This window comes from Desarmillaria tabescens (genome assembly GCF_030435595.1).
Source record: "Desarmillaria tabescens strain CCBAS 213 chromosome Unknown EV420scaffold_11, whole genome shotgun sequence".
Classification (NCBI taxonomy): domain Eukaryota; kingdom Fungi; phylum Basidiomycota; class Agaricomycetes; order Agaricales; family Physalacriaceae; genus Desarmillaria; species Desarmillaria tabescens.
Window position 1 is genome coordinate 1,093,349 of NW_026848310.1, and position 19,314 is coordinate 1,112,662.

The 19,314-nt window shown below is 48.1% G+C and overlaps 9 protein-coding genes across 9 annotated transcripts; 4 read left to right on the top strand and 5 right to left on the bottom strand.

Annotated features, from left to right (window-relative positions):
- Positions 1–408: 408 nt before the first annotated feature.
- Positions 409–3,119, top strand: EV420DRAFT_1669391 (uncharacterized protein; the record flags this gene model as incomplete). The annotated part of the gene is made up of 7 exons (XM_060479025.1): positions 409–1,088; positions 1,148–2,078; positions 2,129–2,230; positions 2,280–2,493; positions 2,681–2,758; positions 2,813–2,958; positions 3,015–3,119. The coding sequence occupies exons 1-7, from the start codon at positions 421–423 to the stop codon at positions 3,117–3,119; spliced, it is 2,244 nt and encodes a 747-aa protein (XP_060333218.1). The 5' UTR covers positions 409–420.
- Positions 3,120–3,248: 129 nt separating this feature from the next.
- On the bottom strand, positions 3,249–3,894 carry EV420DRAFT_1619731 (epsilon subunit of F1F0-ATP synthase N-terminal domain-containing protein; the record flags this gene model as incomplete). Its single annotated transcript, XM_060475511.1, has 4 exons — positions 3,249–3,377; positions 3,425–3,513; positions 3,565–3,721; positions 3,772–3,894. 4 exons carry the CDS (start codon positions 3,892–3,894, stop codon positions 3,249–3,251), a joined length of 498 nt encoding a protein of 165 aa, XP_060333219.1.
- A 75-nt stretch (positions 3,895–3,969) lies between these two features.
- EV420DRAFT_1531557 (glutamate-cysteine ligase catalytic subunit) lies at positions 3,970–7,074 on the bottom strand. The gene is made up of 14 exons (XM_060472668.1): positions 6,623–7,074; positions 6,448–6,572; positions 6,275–6,394; positions 6,051–6,227; positions 5,849–5,988; positions 5,639–5,793; positions 5,467–5,583; positions 5,265–5,412; positions 5,097–5,209; positions 4,850–5,047; positions 4,521–4,796; positions 4,351–4,471; positions 4,178–4,298; positions 3,970–4,129 (listed from the first exon to the last, which is right to left on the bottom strand). The coding sequence occupies exons 1-14, from the start codon at positions 6,770–6,772 to the stop codon at positions 4,045–4,047; spliced, it is 2,046 nt and encodes a 681-aa protein (XP_060333220.1). The 5' UTR covers positions 6,773–7,074; the 3' UTR covers positions 3,970–4,044.
- A 40-nt stretch (positions 7,075–7,114) lies between these two features.
- Positions 7,115–9,070, bottom strand: EV420DRAFT_1531569 (beclin 1 protein). The gene is made up of 6 exons (XM_060472669.1): positions 8,887–9,070; positions 8,063–8,829; positions 7,807–8,014; positions 7,673–7,761; positions 7,411–7,623; positions 7,115–7,362 (listed from the first exon to the last, which is right to left on the bottom strand). The coding sequence occupies exons 1-6, from the start codon at positions 8,932–8,934 to the stop codon at positions 7,224–7,226; spliced, it is 1,464 nt and encodes a 487-aa protein (XP_060333221.1). The 5' UTR covers positions 8,935–9,070; the 3' UTR covers positions 7,115–7,223.
- EV420DRAFT_1531573 (uncharacterized protein) lies at positions 9,071–11,316 on the top strand. Its single transcript, XM_060472670.1, has 3 exons — positions 9,071–9,547; positions 9,604–10,966; positions 11,019–11,316. Exons 1-2 carry the CDS (start codon positions 9,300–9,302, stop codon positions 10,946–10,948), a joined length of 1,593 nt encoding a protein of 530 aa, XP_060333222.1. The 5' UTR covers positions 9,071–9,299; the 3' UTR covers positions 10,949–10,966; positions 11,019–11,316.
- A 32-nt stretch (positions 11,317–11,348) lies between these two features.
- On the top strand, positions 11,349–14,176 carry EV420DRAFT_1531577 (uncharacterized protein). The gene is made up of 16 exons (XM_060472671.1): positions 11,349–11,567; positions 11,615–11,684; positions 11,746–11,833; positions 11,889–11,917; positions 11,971–12,042; positions 12,109–12,156; positions 12,207–12,276; positions 12,327–12,474; positions 12,524–12,641; positions 12,698–12,709; positions 12,761–12,775; positions 12,831–12,965; positions 13,023–13,174; positions 13,225–13,364; positions 13,420–13,478; positions 13,534–14,176. The coding sequence occupies exons 1-16, from the start codon at positions 11,482–11,484 to the stop codon at positions 13,687–13,689; spliced, it is 1,398 nt and encodes a 465-aa protein (XP_060333223.1). The 5' UTR covers positions 11,349–11,481; the 3' UTR covers positions 13,690–14,176.
- EV420DRAFT_1628674 (ribonuclease E inhibitor RraA/Dimethylmenaquinone methyltransferase) lies at positions 14,177–14,962 on the bottom strand. The gene is made up of 2 exons (XM_060476069.1): positions 14,699–14,962; positions 14,177–14,647 (listed from the first exon to the last, which is right to left on the bottom strand). The coding sequence occupies exons 1-2, from the start codon at positions 14,943–14,945 to the stop codon at positions 14,235–14,237; spliced, it is 660 nt and encodes a 219-aa protein (XP_060333224.1). The 5' UTR covers positions 14,946–14,962; the 3' UTR covers positions 14,177–14,234.
- A 51-nt stretch (positions 14,963–15,013) lies between these two features.
- Positions 15,014–17,288, top strand: EV420DRAFT_1306151 (rab-GTPase-TBC domain-containing protein). Its single transcript, XM_060468487.1, has 9 exons — positions 15,014–15,590; positions 15,656–15,838; positions 15,891–15,961; positions 16,018–16,212; positions 16,259–16,373; positions 16,424–16,606; positions 16,660–16,787; positions 16,838–16,933; positions 16,983–17,288. The coding sequence occupies exons 1-9, from the start codon at positions 15,044–15,046 to the stop codon at positions 17,112–17,114; spliced, it is 1,650 nt and encodes a 549-aa protein (XP_060333225.1). The 5' UTR covers positions 15,014–15,043; the 3' UTR covers positions 17,115–17,288.
- EV420DRAFT_194167 (uncharacterized protein) lies at positions 17,185–19,313 on the bottom strand. The gene is made up of 6 exons (XM_060481155.1): positions 19,180–19,313; positions 19,064–19,131; positions 18,945–19,011; positions 17,653–18,892; positions 17,521–17,603; positions 17,185–17,467 (listed from the first exon to the last, which is right to left on the bottom strand). Exons 1-6 carry the CDS (start codon positions 19,225–19,227, stop codon positions 17,285–17,287), a joined length of 1,689 nt encoding a protein of 562 aa, XP_060333226.1. The 5' UTR covers positions 19,228–19,313; the 3' UTR covers positions 17,185–17,284.
- Between the last annotated feature and the right edge of the window lies 1 nt (position 19,314).

Sequence of the window (19,314 nt, forward strand, 5' to 3'; positions counted from 1 at the left end):
TAAGCAACATACCCCAAAGCTGGCGTCTTGCCAGTTTGAGTCGAGGGAGGGTCAGTTGGTGCAGAGTCGGCAAGTACGGTCGAAGTCGACGTCTGTGCCAACACCTGTTGCGATACTAAGAAGCAGACAAAGTTTGAGTAACATTGTACCCGGGGGAAGATAAAAATCTGACCACTGACGCTCTCCCTCCAAGTAGGACTTAAGTATTCGGAGGGTTACAAGGTATATTTTCGGTATTCAAAGTAATGAAGAATGCGATTTTTTCCCGATCCCGCAGCGAACTAGTCAAGTGTTCAAGAAAGTGACGAATCAGTTGATCCATTGTCAAATTGTAGCGGCCCGTGGTGGCAGTGGCAGCCTGAGCTTGATTCCCGATCGCGCCATAAACAAGAGGCAACAACGCGCTTAACATCGTCCAGCATGATGGGCCCTCGCACGATGGACTCACGCTCTCGCTTGCCTTCTCTTTCTCGCCAAAAGTCAACGAAACAACTCATCAACCGCTACGAAGCCATGGCCGGTTCTACTACTCCTGCAGAGCCTACTGTCCCGACAACACTAAAGAAGGACCGACCTTCCGTTCGTCAGTCTTTTCGAAATCTTCTGGGTCTATTCAAAAAGGCGGATGGAAAAATGAGGCTAAATAATGTCTTTTCTGCTAGGCGGTCGCCATCTGTGTCTTGCCGCGCCGAATCCTTGGTTTCGCGCAGGTCTTCTTTCGCATCGACGACACCAGCGCCTTTGTCAGGACCGCTGCTGTATCTTTCTAGGGTGTCCATTTCTACCTCGAATGCTACAACTTTTCCAGTCTGGACTACCTGCACAGGAACCCTTGAAGGCGATTCTATCTCCTTGTCCTGGCTCTCGCCTCAAGGGCTCCAAAAAACTCATTCTGTGTCACTAAAAGGATGCACAGATGTTCGATCCCTTACAGCTGCTCAGTTGGAAGACGAGGAGTTGATATTGCTTCCCAGGAATGATGGTATAGACGAATTGAGGCTATTTGAGCTAGTATTCGGAGACAAAGAAACGAAGAAATTCGCTACGACTTCAGTTCGAGAGCGAGCGAGCTGGGTTAGCGCTGTATGGTAACAAAATTACTTCATTTGTTGATTTCCCTTGGACTCACGGTCGTATCTCCATTCAGGGACGTCGTTCTGTCCTCGCAGGATATCTCAGGTCGCCACATGCAAAAAGATGCGACTGCGGGCCATGACCAAGACGTGCCTTCCGAAGATCATCCATTACCCCCCTCACCAGCTACGCGCTCCTTGCCTGCACTTCCTGACCACGACGTTCTGTCTCCTTTGTCTTCGGCCCTGCCGGACAATTCCCTGAATCCTTCGCAAGCAGGTCATAGTATCTCGGAGAATGATCGCGAGCCCTGTGATGAATCTTCAATCCGCCATTCAAGCGGACCCAAGAACGGATCGAAATTCCAGAGTATTCGTGTCGAAGCCATAAGCGCTGAAAAACCCTTGCCAGACGTTGTGGCGCAGGAACGTATACACCGGAAATCGTCTGTTGAAACCGAATCCATCTTCGATGCTTACTACGGCGGCGGTCACTCAATCTTCCAGGATGAATCTCTTCACGCGGCAAAAGCTCCTACGGAACCTACCGATGCCACCTTCGATAATATACGACCGCTGAAAGACGACCTGCAACAAATATCCAGCAAACTCATTGGCTTACGAGATAATGTCGACTCTGGACTGGCTAGTACACGCCAACGTATTCAAGACATCAACGTATGTTTCGGACATACAGAGACTCTTCTAAAATCGTTGTCGAACGACCTAGCCAATATGGCGGCAGCCGGTCCTTCAGTCCCATCGGTCAATTCTCAAATCGAGCGTCTAATTCAAGTGGTGGAGACTCTGCAACGTTCCCTGCATACAGAACTATCCGGGGTCAAGGAATCTTTGGACGCTACACGACAGAACCAGCGATCTTCTGGGCCTGTGACTGCCTCTCAGGAGACTCCTCAGCCCGCTGCTGTGGACGATTCAGCCTCTGCCAAAGCCATACAGGAGAAATTAGAGGCTATTCTTGCCGTTCTGAATGACAAAGCTGAGGTATCTATCTTTGATTTGGGTGAACGCGTTTGCGGCTTATTCTCCTTTAGTTGCTAGGTATTCAAGAGCTTCTGCGAGAAGAAGGGAATCAACGTGCTCTGCAAGGACAGCAGCAGACTGATAGTGTCAGATACCTGAATGAGTTGAATTCGGTCAGTTCTTTTCTTGATGGATTGTTCCAATGTCGCTGAATAGTTGCAGTGGCTGGAATCATTTGTAACCAATGGTGCCTCTCAAATACAGGCCGTGCACGGGGCAGTGGAGCAAATCCGCCACATCCTCGGATGCGACGTCGAAGGCGACCAGGATCCAGGTTCGCTTTTCAAATTAATGCAAGATATCAGAACATGCACGAATACCCTTCAAACATCTATCGACAATCTGGCCGGATTCGCCAATTCCAGGAATACCTTTAGTAAGCCTTACTCCGTGCACGATTATTTACCCGACGGTTGTGAACATACTCTTGAAGCCCCGGACAGCGTTGCTGAACTCCTGACGCGTCAAAATCAGGATCACGAAAACTTCTTTCGAGGAATAGCGGCAGGCATGGCACACAGTCCTTTATTTAATTAAGGTCTCATAAATTTTCCATTTCCCAGAATTGTCGAATGAGATCAAAGGCGAGAGACTTCGATTTGTCGATGCTATGAAAGAAGCTACAGAAATTAATGTGCAAAGTGCGTCATAAACACCCTGCATGCCCATTTTTCTCACAGCTGGCACCAACACAGCTCATGTAGAGGAGTTCAAGAAGGAACTCAAGCGCGAGGTCCATGGAATGACGCAAGAAATAGGCCGTCTCTATCGGGAACGACAGACCATGGAGAACCAGATTGCCGAACTTTTTGCTTTCTACACCAAACAGAAACAGGGCATAGTGGGTCGCCAGTTTTTTTGCCTTATGTCTTCACACTCAACAATTTGCCTTCCCAGCCTTTCGCAGCAAATGCTGTGCATCAGGCGCCCTTTGTGCAGGTACCTGATCCATCTCAGCGACGCCCCCTTCCCAGCCCACAGAGGTATAGGCCCGGCTATTGATGTCTCGAGTAGTGTTGGAATAGTTTTTTCGAATATATTTGATTTAAGCACGCCGCGTTCATAAAGATATTCACAATCAGAATGCGCCTCTATGTCTTGTGGATATGCATGTAGACGTGAATAAAACCATTATTTTTTCGACAGGGCGTACTGCAATGCCTCGTACACGTCTGCTTCAATCTGGGCTTCGGCCTTGTCCTCCGCAGAACCATTTCCAGCTATGACCTTTTTCGCTTCGGCCAAGTTCGTGCGGACGGCCTAGTGAAAAGTCAGATGTTTTCCTGGTGCTGTCACAAGGGACGCACCTCAGGCGAGAAGTCTGCCAGCGGCGCCGCTTCAATCACATTGATGGTGAGCTTGCTACCAGGATGAACGGTTGCGAATCCGCCAGACACTGAAACACCATGAAACTGAACAACTCAGTAATAACGACCCGACCACATACCAAACCACTTCTTGGATGGACCGCCAGTAGCTTCGATGACCTCCACGACACCAGGACGAAGGGGCTCAACGGTGGGAACGTGATTCGCCAAAATACCCATGTCACCAGTAGCAGAAGGAGTGTTCACTTGCACAACGTCAGCAGAGGTAAAGATGGCCTGGACAAAATTCAACAACGGCAGCGTCGACCCCAAAACAACGGACGTACTTGGTGAGGCATGACAAAAGACAGGCTAATTTTGTCTGCTGCAACAGCATATCCTCTCCTGCCCAAAGAAATACTAGAAGGAGCGCGTCGAGCCGCCGTAGCAAGGAAACGTAGTGAAGCCATGATGACTTTAACTCTGAACGGTCGTGCGTTTACGGGTGCTGGTCCGTTATCGGTAACTTCCGGATCTCCCACGGAAAGTAGTAGTTATGTAATATTGTATTTATTTTATTTGCCAAAGAATATAAAGTTACTGGAAATAGGTTAACGCATCTATAGACCAATCGTTCCATGATCCTTAGCACCACCTGTGTAGTCGTCCGGTAAAAGTTCCGGTGCGCGCCTGACGCCTCGCTCACTGACATCGATTAGGACACAAATCAAACGAGATGAAAATAGCACATACATCTCATCCACGGCTTTCATGAGATCATAGTTGATCTCCTTGCTCACAACGGAGTCGTGCTTGTAGTCTGGATGTTGTCGAACAAAGTTTCGCATCCACGTCGCAGGCGTGACATACGATCCTATAAGGAGCATTAAGAACGCTGTTAACGCCAGCAATAGACATCACATTACCGTTTGATCGTTTTCGAACTAGATCGAGGTATCGGTTAATCTTAGCCAAAGCATTTTCGTCGACTTCCAGAGTATCCACGTAGTCGGAAATGACGCCAAGCAACCCTGGGAATGTTTCGCCCTTGGAAAAGAGTAAGATTTTCTCCGATGAGGAAAACGAAGGTTAACACATCGCCATTCATAATTTCATTCATATTCATCTCACGGTATTCGTCTTGCACTGGCTCACGGTGAACCCCATTCTCGGGCAAAGGGGCTGAAGGGAAACAGTTTCGCATTTTCTTGTCCTTGGTGCGAGGCACTCCGTCGCATGGCGTGCAAGATCCGGAAGATGCGTTACTCGAGGAGTAGCCACTGGTGCCTTCACGGTAAAGGTTTTTGCGGAAGAAGAACTTTTCAGATCTAACAGCATCCCTTCGTTGAGCCCTTGACATATTCTCGTCCACCTAGATCAAGATTAAGTGAGCACTGGGTCGTGCCAAGACAGAAGGAATCATGCCTTTGATATGGGTGTATAGAAATTGAGGTTGAAGCTCAAAATGGCCCTAGAAAGAAGAACAACGAACACCGCGAACGCAGCATTTTCGAAGTCGGTCATCTGAACCTCCATACTTCGAAACTCTACTCGCCAACCTATTGAAGAATTCGGCGGCGGTGGTTTGAATCGCAGTGTCTGCCAGTTTGTAGATTGGATGTTCTGCAATGAACGCATCAGTTTAATGGGCCACTATGTTTGTCGCACCAACCTCAAAATGGTCGCTGCTGGTCTCATCATCCTGATCGATTGTTTCGGAGAAGACGACCAGAGGGTCACGGATAAACAGATGCGCTATATGCTTCGATAAGAGGTCATCAATGCCTGGAACGCGGTCTTTACTCATCGTCTTGTACATAAAACTGTGCACGAAACGCACCATGTTGCATCAAGCGATCAAATATATCCTTGTCATATGGTACGTATGTGTCGTTGTATTCCGGACGGTTAGCCCAATCTGTGGATATATATAGGTCGACACTGTCGTATCTTGACTTCGGAATTTTGTAACGATCATTCTTCAGAGGCTAAAATTAGCAGTCAGGACCTATATATTATCAGACTTGAAGCGTGCTTCGAACCTTCGAACCCCTTTCTTCCTCTGTGCGATCGTCAACGCTTCCGGCAATGACATTCCAGCGACAGTCTACATCAGTAATATAGCCACGCCAGAGTGGACTCGCAGCGGTGAGTGCCAACTATAAAGTTTCCTCGTTACTTTCTCAAACGAATTCGGTTAGAAGATCCACATACCAAAATTGGACCAATAGGAATCAACGCGTCGTACATGCGTCTTGCCTCGTTGACATTACAAGCTTGAAACGTTAATTGAAGACAAGAGCATCCCATTCCAAAACCCATCGCATCCAGGTAAACATGATCAGGAAGTGCGGCGCCATTTTTTGCTTCTAATAGACACGGTCAGTAGTCTGAAAACGCGTCTCAGCAGATACGAATAAGCACCAGGGTCTTCGGGGTAGATTGAACGATCCCACGGGATTGTTGGGTCAATGAATGGTCGCGGTGTGTGTTCGTCGAAAAAGATAGGTAGATTTATGGCGACTTTGGATCCTCGCCTACGTCGGATATTGGCGGTAAGAGTGCTAAGAGCGCAATCAGTCGTCCACGTTTAATAACGCATTAATAGTCGGTCCATCTCACTGACGGGAAGCGGGCGTGGGGATTGGTGATCTCCTCCGGCAGAAAAAGGCTATGACTGGAAACCGCGTCTGAAGGATCAAAATAAGGCTCTGTAAATTGTCCTGGAACGCCTAGTCGAGGGAATGAGGTGAATGTTAACGGAATCTCGTTTGGCTTCAGGTGTTGACGGGCCAGGCTCCGCCTGGGATGGATGTGAGCACGAGTATGCAAAGTATAGGCTGCCTCCACCTGTAGCGCATATTGCCTTCCACAGAAAGCAGATCCGAAATTGAGCCTGTGTAAGGCGAACCAGGGGTAGATTCCAGCATGTATCGACCATATTCTGGATGGAAAGTCGGCACTGGAACGCTGAAGACTGGATATTGAAATGCAGCAGAGATAAAGTTGGGTTACGAACTTACGCGTTATCGCAGTCCGAGCAGATATCATCGACAATAGAGGCTAGTTTCTCCAAAATCTCGGTTTGACGTAAAGACAGTTTTGCGTTCTTGGCTTCGTCGTCGAATGAAACTACCATATATTCAACCTAGCCGCCTTGTCAGTATACCCACGAGTTGGGATAGAAGAAGAACGAACCTCATCACCCCAGAGAAGCTCATCTCCATGTCGGTCCTTCAGACGATCCCACGTATGAAGGAACTGTGTGATTCCGTGATATCTAACATGATCGGCATACTTTTTTGCTTCATCCCATGTTAAGGGCGTCCCAAGATAGAGTAGACCCATTACACTTTCGGATTCTACGCCGGGTAGCAGAGAGAGAAGCCAAGGGGAACCTCGGGAAAGCAGAGGGAATTAGGCCAAATAGTATATAAAGCAAAGCAGTTTCGATTTGTAAGATCTGATCCTCCTATTGCGCCATATCCGGTTTGTCAGACAGTAAAGCGATGTGAAAACCGGCCGTCTGAAAAAGGCATTCAGGTCCATCAGGCTTATCACTACGACTGGCAGCTCCTGCCGTCTGGCAGAATCCAGTATGCTTAGGTAGACTAGACCAGCCAGAGTGTGAATATAGAAACAAAAGAGACGTCATACCTTGCCAGCTGTCGGCTAATGCGCTAATGTCCGACCGGGTCGACCTCGGCGTCAAGTAATCTAGGGACTCATTCTGATGGTCCTATCATATCCATCCAATATCCATTGTAGGTACATATAATTATAGAATCAAGGTAATGTCTTATCCATTCGCACCATTAGTGGCCCATTTCAGACATATCTTCAGAGCAAGAAGGACATGGCGGAGCGATCTTGTCCAAGTCTCCTCTTGGTTAAACTGCAGCTTGACCGAAACATCGCCGATCTTATCTTTGACGACTCTGCCAGGGACGATTAGTAGCTTCTTTCAGAAAACACGTTGCACTTACTGATGAGGAAAATCCACAGAGGGATCTTGGGACTTGATATGATCCATGAGATGCTTCAAGCAATCGATAAAAGCGACCATGGCTAAATCAAACCGTCGATTATGCAGTAATCGGCCGAAATGGAGGTCACCAGAGCCGTAGAGCTCATAATTGGACTTGTCACCAGTAGCTTTTTCAATGCGGGAAAAAGATCCCATGGGTACTAATCGATAGCTGACCGAGAATGAGAAACAAAAAGTTGAAATGTAATAAAATTGCGCACTTCTCAAACGTGTAGTCGAGTTTGCGAGCAATGGTATACATTAAAAGAAGTGTCTGTCCCCAAGCCGCGTTGATTTCAGCCCATTCAACCTAATACCCTCAGTTACGAATAGCGAATTCAGAAGTGATGCTTACTGGCACTCCAGGTACCCTCCCTAATCGTAGCCCGTTAATGGTCCCAAAGACACCGTCATGGCCAATACAGAAAGCATCGTTATACACATTAGTACGCTCAAGTTTCTCGAGAGTGGCAGAATCCGCTGCGTACGCAGCACGAAGTGTTGCTAGCTGCGCGGTTTGTTGATCTATGGACAAGACTTGTTCGTTGTGAGCGCGCCAGAATCTGTTCGCATAGGTTTCAATGTCATTCAAGAGTTCAATATCGACGTACTCGTTTTCTTCGGCATCCAAATCCTTTTCTTCAAGCTCTAATAGTCGCAACTCTTCGTCTAGTTGCTCACGCTCACGTTCCGCCTCTAGAAGCTGTTCGATGGCAAGGCGTTCTTCTCCCTGTAGTCTTTCAATCTTCCTCTCCGCCTCTTCTTTCGTCATCCCACGTCCTTCTCGCTCCCTCTCCTTTTTAATCTCCTTCTCAAACGCTATGTAACCATCTCTTTCTTTCTTTGTTTCATCCAACTGACGTTGTAGTGAGGTGAGTAGGATCTGTGTGCACTCCGCACAGAGAGGGTGGTCGATCTCTGTCCGTGAGGACAGGAAATTGAACAGTCTGGTAGTTGAACGTAGATGGTGGGACAGTGGCGACGGGTTCGACTGATCGAGAGCAGGTTTGAGCGGGGGTGACGTCGGAGACTTGCTCGGGGAACTCCGCGCCTTCATGAGCCCTTTCTTTTGGCGCGGAGATGAAGGCGAAGAAGAGGGGATATTACGGATCATGCTGTCTTGCAAAAGCACGAAGGATTCATGTGGCGACAGTGCTCCGTTTTCAGGCAGTTTTCCCTGAGCACGAGCTGAAAGAGAAGAGAGAGCAGAGGACTTGGATTTTTGCCATGCAGATTTGACGGTCGAGTCTGCAGGAAGAGCAGCCAACTTGTCGGCGTCAGAGGTAAGACGCGCATGCGAAGACGACTGCGCAGGCGGAGCCGAGGTGACGATCATGTCATAGGCAGAAGGAGCTAAATCGACAAGAGAGGCATCCAACTAGGAACGATAACTATAAGTTTCGACAGGTAATGTTAGAAAGAGGCAGGTACGTGCTTGCAGTGGCTCCTTGCATTGCTGACATATGAGGCCTCCGGAACTCATGGCGTCCGATGGCAACAGAGAAATGATTTACACGTGTAGTTACGTGGTCTGAAAATATGGGAATGTTCCAGGGTAAGTACCCTGGCTGAGTGCTACTGGTCGCAAGTCAAGGAGGATGTAGCCTGTTTGGGAATTTCAAATAGGAAACTTGCCCTTAGCTTCAACGACAAAGTTCATCAGCCTTCGGTGTTAAGGGTAAGGCTACTTCTCAGCATATACTAATGGTTAGCCTCGATTATTTCTTCCGTTTGAGGGCACTTGATCACCGCTCACGGCATGCTCCAATGCTACGATTCTACCTTACTCTGAATAGAAGTCCCAATACTTAATTTCACGGGTCGTGGCGTCTTTAACTGTGCATTGGAATGCTCCCTGCATACCGGCACTACCTCCGAATGCCTGACACACAATACGAACAATTTTACCCCGTCTTCGCAACTGGTTCACACCCACACTTTATAAATAGTCTGCTCCGAAGAGTGGAGAAGTCTCTAAGCTCTGAATCCGACCTCGACGACCTTCCCCGATTATTTCCTTTCCTACGTTATAACCAACCTCTACGGTTAGCTCCTGACGTTTCTCTTTATTCGATCCGAGTTTATCCGTTACCTTTGTGCGCCTTTCTCTGGATCCGCCTTTCCTTGTACTGACCAACGTCTACATCTCCAGACAGACTATGGGAGGTCAAATGTTCGTTCTTGTCATCGGTATCGACAAGTACAAGTCGGGTTCCATTTGGGACTTGGACTCTTGTGTGTCCGATGCACGAAGGATGAATCGCTGGCTGACGAGCGATCTTCGAGTACCGAAAGAGAACATACGGCTGCTTATCGACGCAGAAGCGACCAAGGCTGGCATTGAAACTGCGTTTCTAAGCCACCTAGTCAACAATCCTTCTATTCAGCGAGGGGATGCCATCCTGATTTATTTCGCCGGACACGGCAGCTTGATGCCATCTCCACCAGATTGGTATAGCGGTATCTTATCTTCGCGCAAGGTACACACGCCGCCCAAGGTACAGGTTTTATGCCCATACGATCATGATACCAAGGGTCCAGAGGGTCGAATTGCCGGTCTTTCAGATCGATCCTTGAAAGCCCTCATCCGGGACTTATCTCAGGCCAAAGGAGATAACATTACGTTGATCGTAGACAGCTCCTTCACCCCTCCTCTAAAAATTCGCGACCGCCGCCATATTCGTTGGACCTCTACTCACAAGGCCACGCCTGACGACCTCCGTACCTCTCTATGGCAAAGCGCACATGGTCAGCGTCATGAAACATCTGGATTTCACGATGCACAGACCTCTACTCACACCCTGGTTATTGCATGCGGACTCAATCAGATGGCTGTAGAGGGGAAGCACGGGGGAAAGTTTACCTCCGCCTTTCTCGAGGCAGCCAAAGGCGTACCCCTGCACCGGACGTCCTACGATCATTTGGTAGATCGCATGCTTTCCCAAGCGGGCGAGGAGCTCAAAGACCAACGCCCCATTTGCATTGGGCCCGACAAAACCCGATTCATATTCGATGTTACACTATTCCCACCCGACGAGAGCTACGTCTCGATTGACGTTCTGGCTACGAAAGCTGACCACTTTCGAGTTGAAGTGGGGTCGGCTCACAGCATCTTCAATGGCGATGAAATGTCCATACATTTTCATAACTTCTCTGGTCCATATAACCCATCCATTGGCACCGTCGTTGTTATGGAAGTACATCCTACGTGGTGCGTTGTTCGTCGTAGAACCAACAGCACTCAAATTGAAACGGGGTGCTGGGCTCGCGTAAATCATCGCCAGACCCGGTCCAATTCTTGGCTATCAACTACTAGCTCGGCATTCCTTCCTTGGACCCGTGGCAAAGAAGGAGAAGGACGGAGGTCTATAACTCCTAAACCTTCTCATTCTCTAGATGAGAAAAGCATAATTTCGGCGTATCAGGACCAGCCGCCTGAAGAGGAGCTTATTGGTCGCCCCTCGCTCTTGTGTAGGTGTTTCAATGGTATTTTTTAGTGCAAGGAGCAAGCTCTCGTAAGTCTTGGCCTTGTCTTATTCAGTGGTATCTAACAACATGTGTTCACAGTTTCGCCTATCTCTGCAGAAGTCGGAATTCTACGGGGTACACCTGAGGTAGTACTACAATCATACTTTATTTCTTGACGACAAATCCATGCGGTACCTTTCTTTCTTCCGTTCACTCCCGCGAGTGGGATTACGATGCTCGGTACCTTGAACGGTACCGGTAGCTATTATCTTACTTACACATCGGGTCTTCCAAATGTATTACCACTTGTGAGGCCATGTATACTATATTTATGTGACTATTATGTCCTCGCAGTGCGCACAAATTGTTTTTGCACGTGCACTACCGATGCGCGGAGATCAGGTCGGCTTTCTCTCGAGTTACGCCCGCCGCCGCTACGGTGGCGGGCCTAGTGGTCTTACGCGGGTCTGCGGGGGGTCGGTCACAAACCCCGTGATCAACACGCTCAACACGTAACAGTAACAGATGACGTAAAGCCTAAAGGGCTTCCTTGAAGGATGCCATGACCTCCGAACCAACTCCGAAATCATCCCAAGCCACTGAAAGTCTCGTCAAACGTCTCGCTGGTCCGTCCACCGGCAAAGCAGGGTCAGTCCTCTCCCGTAACCTTCCGAGCAGCCTCTCAAACAGCACAGTCTCGTTGCTGACCAAACAGAAATCAACCGCGTTATCACTGAGGCCTCGAAAGGCTCCAAATTTTACGAGGCACGCCAAATTCTTCCCTAATTCCGTGGAATTTTATCAACGTATCCTCTGCGGTAACTAGAATGAGAAACGAAAAGATCAAGACCTTACGAACAGGATTAATAAGATATTGAAGCTGCGCGATGAGGTGTCAAAAGGAGTGGACATGCGTGCGTTGTATCAAGCCTACGATGACTACCAACTATGTGGCTAACATCTGTTTAGACAAAGTCGAGTTGAGTGTTGACGCCCTGGTTCGTGATAACAATCTTGGAAGCCGCATCAAATTTATTCACACAGTTAATAGCTTCAAGAGGTTGAACGACAGCGAGACTTGAGTCAAGTCATTGTCCATGTTGATATGGATGCATTTTATGCGGTATGCACATGTTATGAAGCCGCTGGTGTGTGTCAGTCACTAATCACCTTTACTTTTCATATATAGAACGTAGAACTTCTTCACAACCCAGAGCTCAAAGGAAAACCTTTTGGTGTATGCCGTTTGACTCCTGTCTGAAACAATTGACTGAGGATCGCCTTCAGGTAGGTCATGGCGTACTTACTACAGCATCATATGAAGCTCGGAAGTATGGAGTCCGCTCGGGCATGCCAGGTAGAGAAATATTGGCCTTTGTTATGTAACTTGAGCGAAACTGTTGCCAGGCTTCATTGCGAAGAAACTCTGTCCAGAGCTTATTCTTGTCAAACTCAACTTCACGCGGTACAATGAGATGTCCCAGAAAGTTATGGATATTTTCAAGCGATGTGATCCCAACATGTGTCCTGCGGGATGCGATGAAGGGTACTTGAAGTAAGCGTCCTGTTATTACTCTCTTCTCTTTGATGATCTGATTATCCAGTATAACTTCATATTGCAAGGAACACGATGTCACTCCAGATGATTGCGTCCAGGAGATGCGAGGAAAGGTGTTTGAGGAGACCAAATTGACCGTTAGCGCCGGCATAGCACCTAATAAGGTGACACTGCACTGCTCTCGTAACGACGAAACATCGACTAACTTTCTCCTTTGAAGATGCTAGCAAAAGTGCGTTATGTCTCTTACTTATCAAGCCAACCTAGTCTGATTCTTCCGTAGATATGTTCTGACAAAGTGAATTGCCCTACTCTTTGGACGACCACAGGCTTATTGTACATATCCCTACCAGAATAAACCCAACGGTCAATTCCGCCTGCCTTTTGATAGCCAAGAAATCATCACCTTCATGCATGACTTATCAATTCGCAAGGTCCCTGGCATTGGACGTGTCAACGAACGGTTGCTAGAATCTGTGGGCATAAAGGCAGGCATTTACCTTACAGTCTATGGCCGAATATAACTGACTGTTCCGATCCTTCAGACTTGTGGCGATATCTACTCTCAGCGGGCAATGCTCTCATTGATGGACAAACAGTTCGGGTTGCACTTTCTCCTCCGTACCCACCTTGGTATAGCGTCAAATAATGTTCAGCCGCATCAGAGGGAAGAACGAAAAAGTATAGGTGCAGAACGGTATCGTTTGATTTTATCGTTCACAAGTCAGATTCTGAGTGAAGAGCTAGTACTTTCAATCCTTTAGACGATAAAGAGAGGATTTTCCAGAAGCTTCAAGAGGTTGCCCAAGAACTGGAGGACGACATGAATAGCAGTGGGTGGACGGGACGGACAATTACCTTAAAGTTCAAGCTCGATACATATCAAGGTATTTTGTTATTATGCCAGCAGACCTGAGCGATTGACTAGTCTGATCCTGATAGTATTCACTCGTGCGAAGTCTTTCGATCGCTGGATAATGAAGAAGGAGGAGCTGTTTAAGGTGTGTATGGATCGTTGACATTTTTCATGCATATTGAGAATCTCCTCTCTTTTAGATAGGCAAGGAGCTGCTGCTGCCTGAGTTTCCGTTGAAACTGAGATTGATCGGTTTGCGAGTAACAAAGTTGAAGGATTTACGCGCTACCTCGGACACGACCGCTGGTATCAAACGGGTGGGTTTACGCGTTCTTTGCAAACGCACACATCATTGAGCTACAAACAGTTTTTTGAGTCTGCTGGTGGTGATCAATCCACTTCTAACAAACGACCCAAGACTGAGCATGACAATGACTTGCTGAAAACTCAAGACCAGTGGGATGACTCTATGCCCGGATATCATGAGCTTGACGACACTGACAATGACATGAATACCAATGAAGGAGACATGGAGGAGACCGTGGAGCCGTCCTTCCGTTCTCGGCCACCCGTCTCCGAACCTGCGCGTTCTTCTCAGGACCCGGTTCGAATATCGATCAAACCTCGGAGCACTATAACGCGTCCGAGTTCATCTTCGTCCACAGTGAAGCTCTCACAAGACTGTCCAGTTTGCGGCAAGACCTTAACGACGGATAATAAAGGATTTAACGATCACATTGATTTTTGTCTGAGTCGGGGTATTATTCTGCAGGTGCAGGCTGAGGCAAGCGTGGGTGCTTCTTCCAAATCGAAACAGAAGTTCAAGGGAAAGCGGAGAGGGTAAACCTCTATTTAACACTACAATGGTGTACAGGACTTTGTATGTACTCGGAATATATTATTACAATTTACCTCTATGCGCCTTGAAAGATGCTTGTATTCCTTTTCCTGCTTGAATATCAGTCATGCATTTAGCATCCACCTCCCTTCCTTTCGCTGCCAACTCGACGACTTTCGATTCCCGGTCCCTTGGGACACAGACAACACCGTCTTTATCCCCAATCATCCAGTCCCCTGGGTGCACAGTGACAGGGGGGAAATCGTCCTCCGCTTGAATCACGACAGGAATATCTATGGCCGAAGGGCGCGTGAATGGCGACTGACCAAGAGTGGAATGACCACGGGAGAATACGGGAAAGTTGAGACTAGCATGTTCGCCAATGTCTCTGCAGCGACCCGAGATAATGACGCCGACAGCAGAACGAGCTTGAGCGCCGGCAGTCATTAAACCACCCCAGACAGCGTTTTTAAGTTCTAGAGATGTAGGTGAGCAAGGGGAAAACGAAATTATAAATTTCATCTTACTTGGAGGGGCATTGATGACAATAACAGAGGACGCAGGAGCCGTGTCCACGAAATGGGCGGAGAGTTTTGGAGCGGACTGGTCAGAGGCAAGAACCATCTGAACAGTGTAAGCAGGACCGCAGACGGTGGTATCTGGCGGGAGAGTGGATATCAGGTTTATATCTGGCACGTAACCTCCATGCGGAGTCCCAAGCTTTATGAGCGCGTCAGAAATCTCGCAAGTTGAGTACTCCGCCAACTTGGACATGATCGTTCCAATCCAAGCTGCTATCTGAATGATAGCCATCTTATCTTTTATCTTATCTACTTTCCCACGCTCCTCTAGCTTGTACACTAACCTCCATCATGACAGCCAGATCCCCTCCTGCTCGACCCCATATTGGTATCCATCCTACCAGCCATTTCTCATCTCTTGACTGGGGAAAGGATGATGCTTGGGACAGCGCTTCCGACTCGGAATCACCCAAACAATCTCCTCTGTCTCTTACCGGTTCGCGCACGACTGCTCCAAGAGCTGTCCCGAAGCCTGCATACAACAAATCCGATTCTTCCTCGTCAGCGTTGGCTTTTTCGTATACCCATGTCAATGCCCCAAACTCCAGCTCATACCCTCCCCGTACGGAGGAGCCTGCTGCGCCCAAAACTGGTTGGACTATCGTCAGGAAATCCCCCAGCGACAAGGCCATCAAAAAATACAATTCGTCAAGTCAGGACGATAGCTACGACAATATAACGTCACCCGAAGGCTTAGGGGATACGGATGGAGAGAGCGATATGATATTGGGCGAACTTGAGTATGATGCATCTGGGCCGGAAACGCCAAACCCACCCCCCGGCAAAGCCACAGTAGATAAAAGCTCAATACGAGAAGACACTGATGCAATTTTAAACGGTATGCCTTGCTTGATAGTAGCTTCATTTTCCTGCACCGATTTACATCTGCACTTTCATTTCAAGATCCCCTTCATGGCATACACCATCGTCCACGGAAGAACCGGTCTCCGTCATCCCCCAGAATACCGAAGGAAGGACATATAGAAGCTCCGGAAAAATCGGAGAAGTTGATGCGGGAAAAGTCGATACGAAGTAATCGTCGTCACAAGTTTGTCGAGTGTCTATCGAATCAGGACGTTAATATCGGTACGTTCTCCTAACGTACGTGATTTCCGACACCAATGTACATCAACCTTAGCGGAATTGCGGAAACTTGCATGGGCAGGCATTCCGGACGATTTGCGTCCCATGGCATGGCAGCTCCTTCTTGTGCGTCACAATCTTCCTTAGCTATCCTCTCTTTAATTCGATTGCACGCTTCTTAGGGTTATCTTCCCTTGCCAACCCCACTTCGTACAACCACTCTTGCCCGAAAGCGCGAGGAATATCTTTCTCTTGTTGAGGTGGCATTTGCTCGCGACCGAGAAGGTCTGGACCAGCAAATATGGCACCAGATTGAGATCGATGTACCCAGAACACGACCAGGTGTAAGGCTTTGGATGCACGCTGCTACTCAACGGGTATGTCATGTTGCATCTTCCGACTCTGGCGCTAACTCTTTCCCAGAGTCTGGAGCGAATTCTATACGTTTGGGCCATTCGACACCCGGCAAGCGGCTATGTGCAGGGAATAAATGACCTCGTGACACCCTTCTTCCAGGTTTTTCTGTCTGCATATATCGGTAATGGGATTGCATCTTTTATCACGTTGCACTTAAAAAGAGTTATTTAGAGTCCAATCCTGAGGATTTCGACCCTTCTTTACTCCCTTCTCAAGTTCTTGATGCGATAGAAGCAGACTCTTTTTGGTGTCTCTCCCGTTTACTTGATGGGATCCAGGATAATTATATATTTGCGCAACCGGGAATACAAAGAAGCGTTCGACGAATGGCCGAACTTGTAGCCAGAATCGACGGTAACATTCCTTTGTCATTCAATTTTTAGTAACTGATAGTAATGTTGATCTAGCACCGTTATTTGCTCATCTGGAAGCTCAAAGTGTCGAATTCATGCAGTTCGCATTTCGATGGATGAACTGTCTCCTTATGCGAGAAATAAGCGTGCAAAACACGATCCGGATGTGGGACACGTATCTGGTGCGTTGAACCTATAACATTTATTTGATAAGCCTCATTGATCCTCGCAGGCTGAAGGGCCAGATGCGTTTTCTCAATTCCACCTGTATGTTTGCTCAGCATTCTTGGTGAAGTGGAGCGATAAATTACGACAGATGGATTTCCAGGTGAAAATTTTTTCACCACTGCCTTTTTTTCCTTGCTCAACGTTGAAAGGGTATCATAATGTTTCTGCAGTCGCTTCCGACGCAGGACTGGGGCGACCATGAAATTGAAATGCTCCTTAGTGAAGCCTTCGTCCTGAACTCTATTTGGCATAATGCCCAGAGTCACTTCAACGGGAAATGAGTCTCGTAAACATTTAAACCTGATTGGGAAGAGTTAGTTGAGAGTAACTATGATTAGCTTGGTCTGCGCAGCAGGATATGGCGATGTCGGTGTAAAGGTAGTGTATGATTGGAAGCAGGCAAAACTCGCTGTACAAGAGAAATGTGCTATCGAGATGAACACACTACAGTCTATTCATCTTTTGCCTTTACGAAAGAAATCTCTCTTTCTAGCGCATCTCTTAACGCATGCAACTGGTCCTCGGTCTTGGTTCGAACTGAGTAACTCTGAGCAACGCCGTTCTCATCGTGGCCAACAAATCTAATAGCTTTGTTCGCAACTGTCGGTTTCAATCCTGCGTAAATATTGAAATTCTGTGGAGAGCGTTGAATTCATGGACAGCGGATGAATGAAGCAAGAAACGGACCAGGTTGATTTTTCCGGTGCTGCTGTTCCGCTGAAGCACGCGACGCGTCCCTTTTTCCTTGTGTTTCTTCAGTCGGATGACACCTGAAGGTTTACGTTGATATGAATTGTTCAGCACGGATATGGAACATACCATGACCCATGTCTTGCCACGTCCCGGCTTCTTTATTCATCCAATAAGTCTTCGCTTTAATGGAGTACGTCGTTTCTTCGTCTTCTTCTCCTTCACCTTCCTCGTCATGAGGGCTGTTTGCTAACAACATGGGAGGCGGTACAGTTTCTTCTCCATCAGGCTTTGAGCTTTCTTGCTCCGCGTCGTCTACAGTTTTGTCCTCTGAAGCTCCAGACTTGTCATCTGAATCTTTTTGCGTAGCACCGAAGTTGAAACCGACTGGGTTACCAATACTACCAGAAGACGGCTTTCCGAAACCTCCGAAAGCACTAAGCGCCCCAGAATTTGAGGGTGCTGACGCAGGAGGCGTTGCGAAGAAGTTAGAAGGCGCAGTGCTTCCTGGTGTTGCACTCTTGGACGCACCGTTATCCTTGGAATTGGAAGGGGCTCCAAATGTGAAAGGTGATGAAGATGAGCCTTTGATCCCGAACGGGGACGGGGCCAAAGAGGGCCCCGATGCATTTGCAGCATCAGTATTCGCCGGTTTGGAGAATGAGAAAGGAAGTTTGTTGTCCGAACCTGAGGCGCCTGAGAAGGCTGTCGAACTTGAGGGGAATGTCAAACCGTTCGATTTGGGGGCAGAAGATGAGGGAGGAGCGAAAACGACGGGAGTAGTGGCAGGGGTCGATGAAGGGGGTTTCGCCGTAGGTTCTCCAGCAGGCGTTGCCGGTTGGGGTTTCCCAAATGTGGAGGAAAATATCGGTGGGGGGTTCGCTTTTTGTTTCGCCGCTTCTGAAGTATCAAATTCTGTCTTTAATACAAGTAAATGCTTCTTGTATGTTTCAAAGTGTGTTTCCGACCAATCTGCGAGTGGGTCGTCAGCATAGGCCTTCGTCACTGCGTCTATGAACGACTTGTTCAGGCCGCGCAATGATGTGTAATACTTCTGCGCGGCACTGCTGGGGCCACCTAAACCCTCAGCAGGTTTGGAGAAAGTTGGATTCTGAATTATGGATCCGATGGTCTTCGCTGCACTCGATGGCGGTGGGGGGATAACGGGAGGTACAAATGGTTGGGCCTTGAACGATGACATGTTTCCAAAAGCTGGCGCCGGGGAGGGATTAAGCGATGGGGGTGGAGAGACACCTAGCCCAGACGCTGGGGATTCTGGTGGCGTAAAGGTGAATGAATGTGTGCTCCCCGGTGTTCCGAATCCTGAAAAGGACCCAAACTTCGATGTAGGAACCGGCGCAGACGGGCTCTGAAGAAAAATGAATAAAAGAGAAACAAATTATCGCGATAAAAGGACACACGTCTGTCGATGGAGATGCAATCACCGGGATTGCAGGGACTGTACTTCGTCGTGGAAGAGCGCGTATCCTAGAAGTAGCCTCAACATTGCGATGATTGAAAAAACGGAAGAGTGGCGCACTTTCTTGTCGCCAGCGTATCCTCGTCAGCTTTCTGGAAGCCTTGTCGACCTTCTGTTTCCTCGACATCCTAGAAGCAGTCAACCCATGAAGAAACGAGAATGAGCAGAAATCGCACCTCTTCCACATCATCCTTGGAGAGTTGTTTTTCAGCGGCACGTTTCATTGCGCGACCGACGCGTTAGCCACGAAGTGGTAAAGTGAACTCGAGGACAAGACGTTGAATTACCTAATGGGCCAAAAACAGATTACA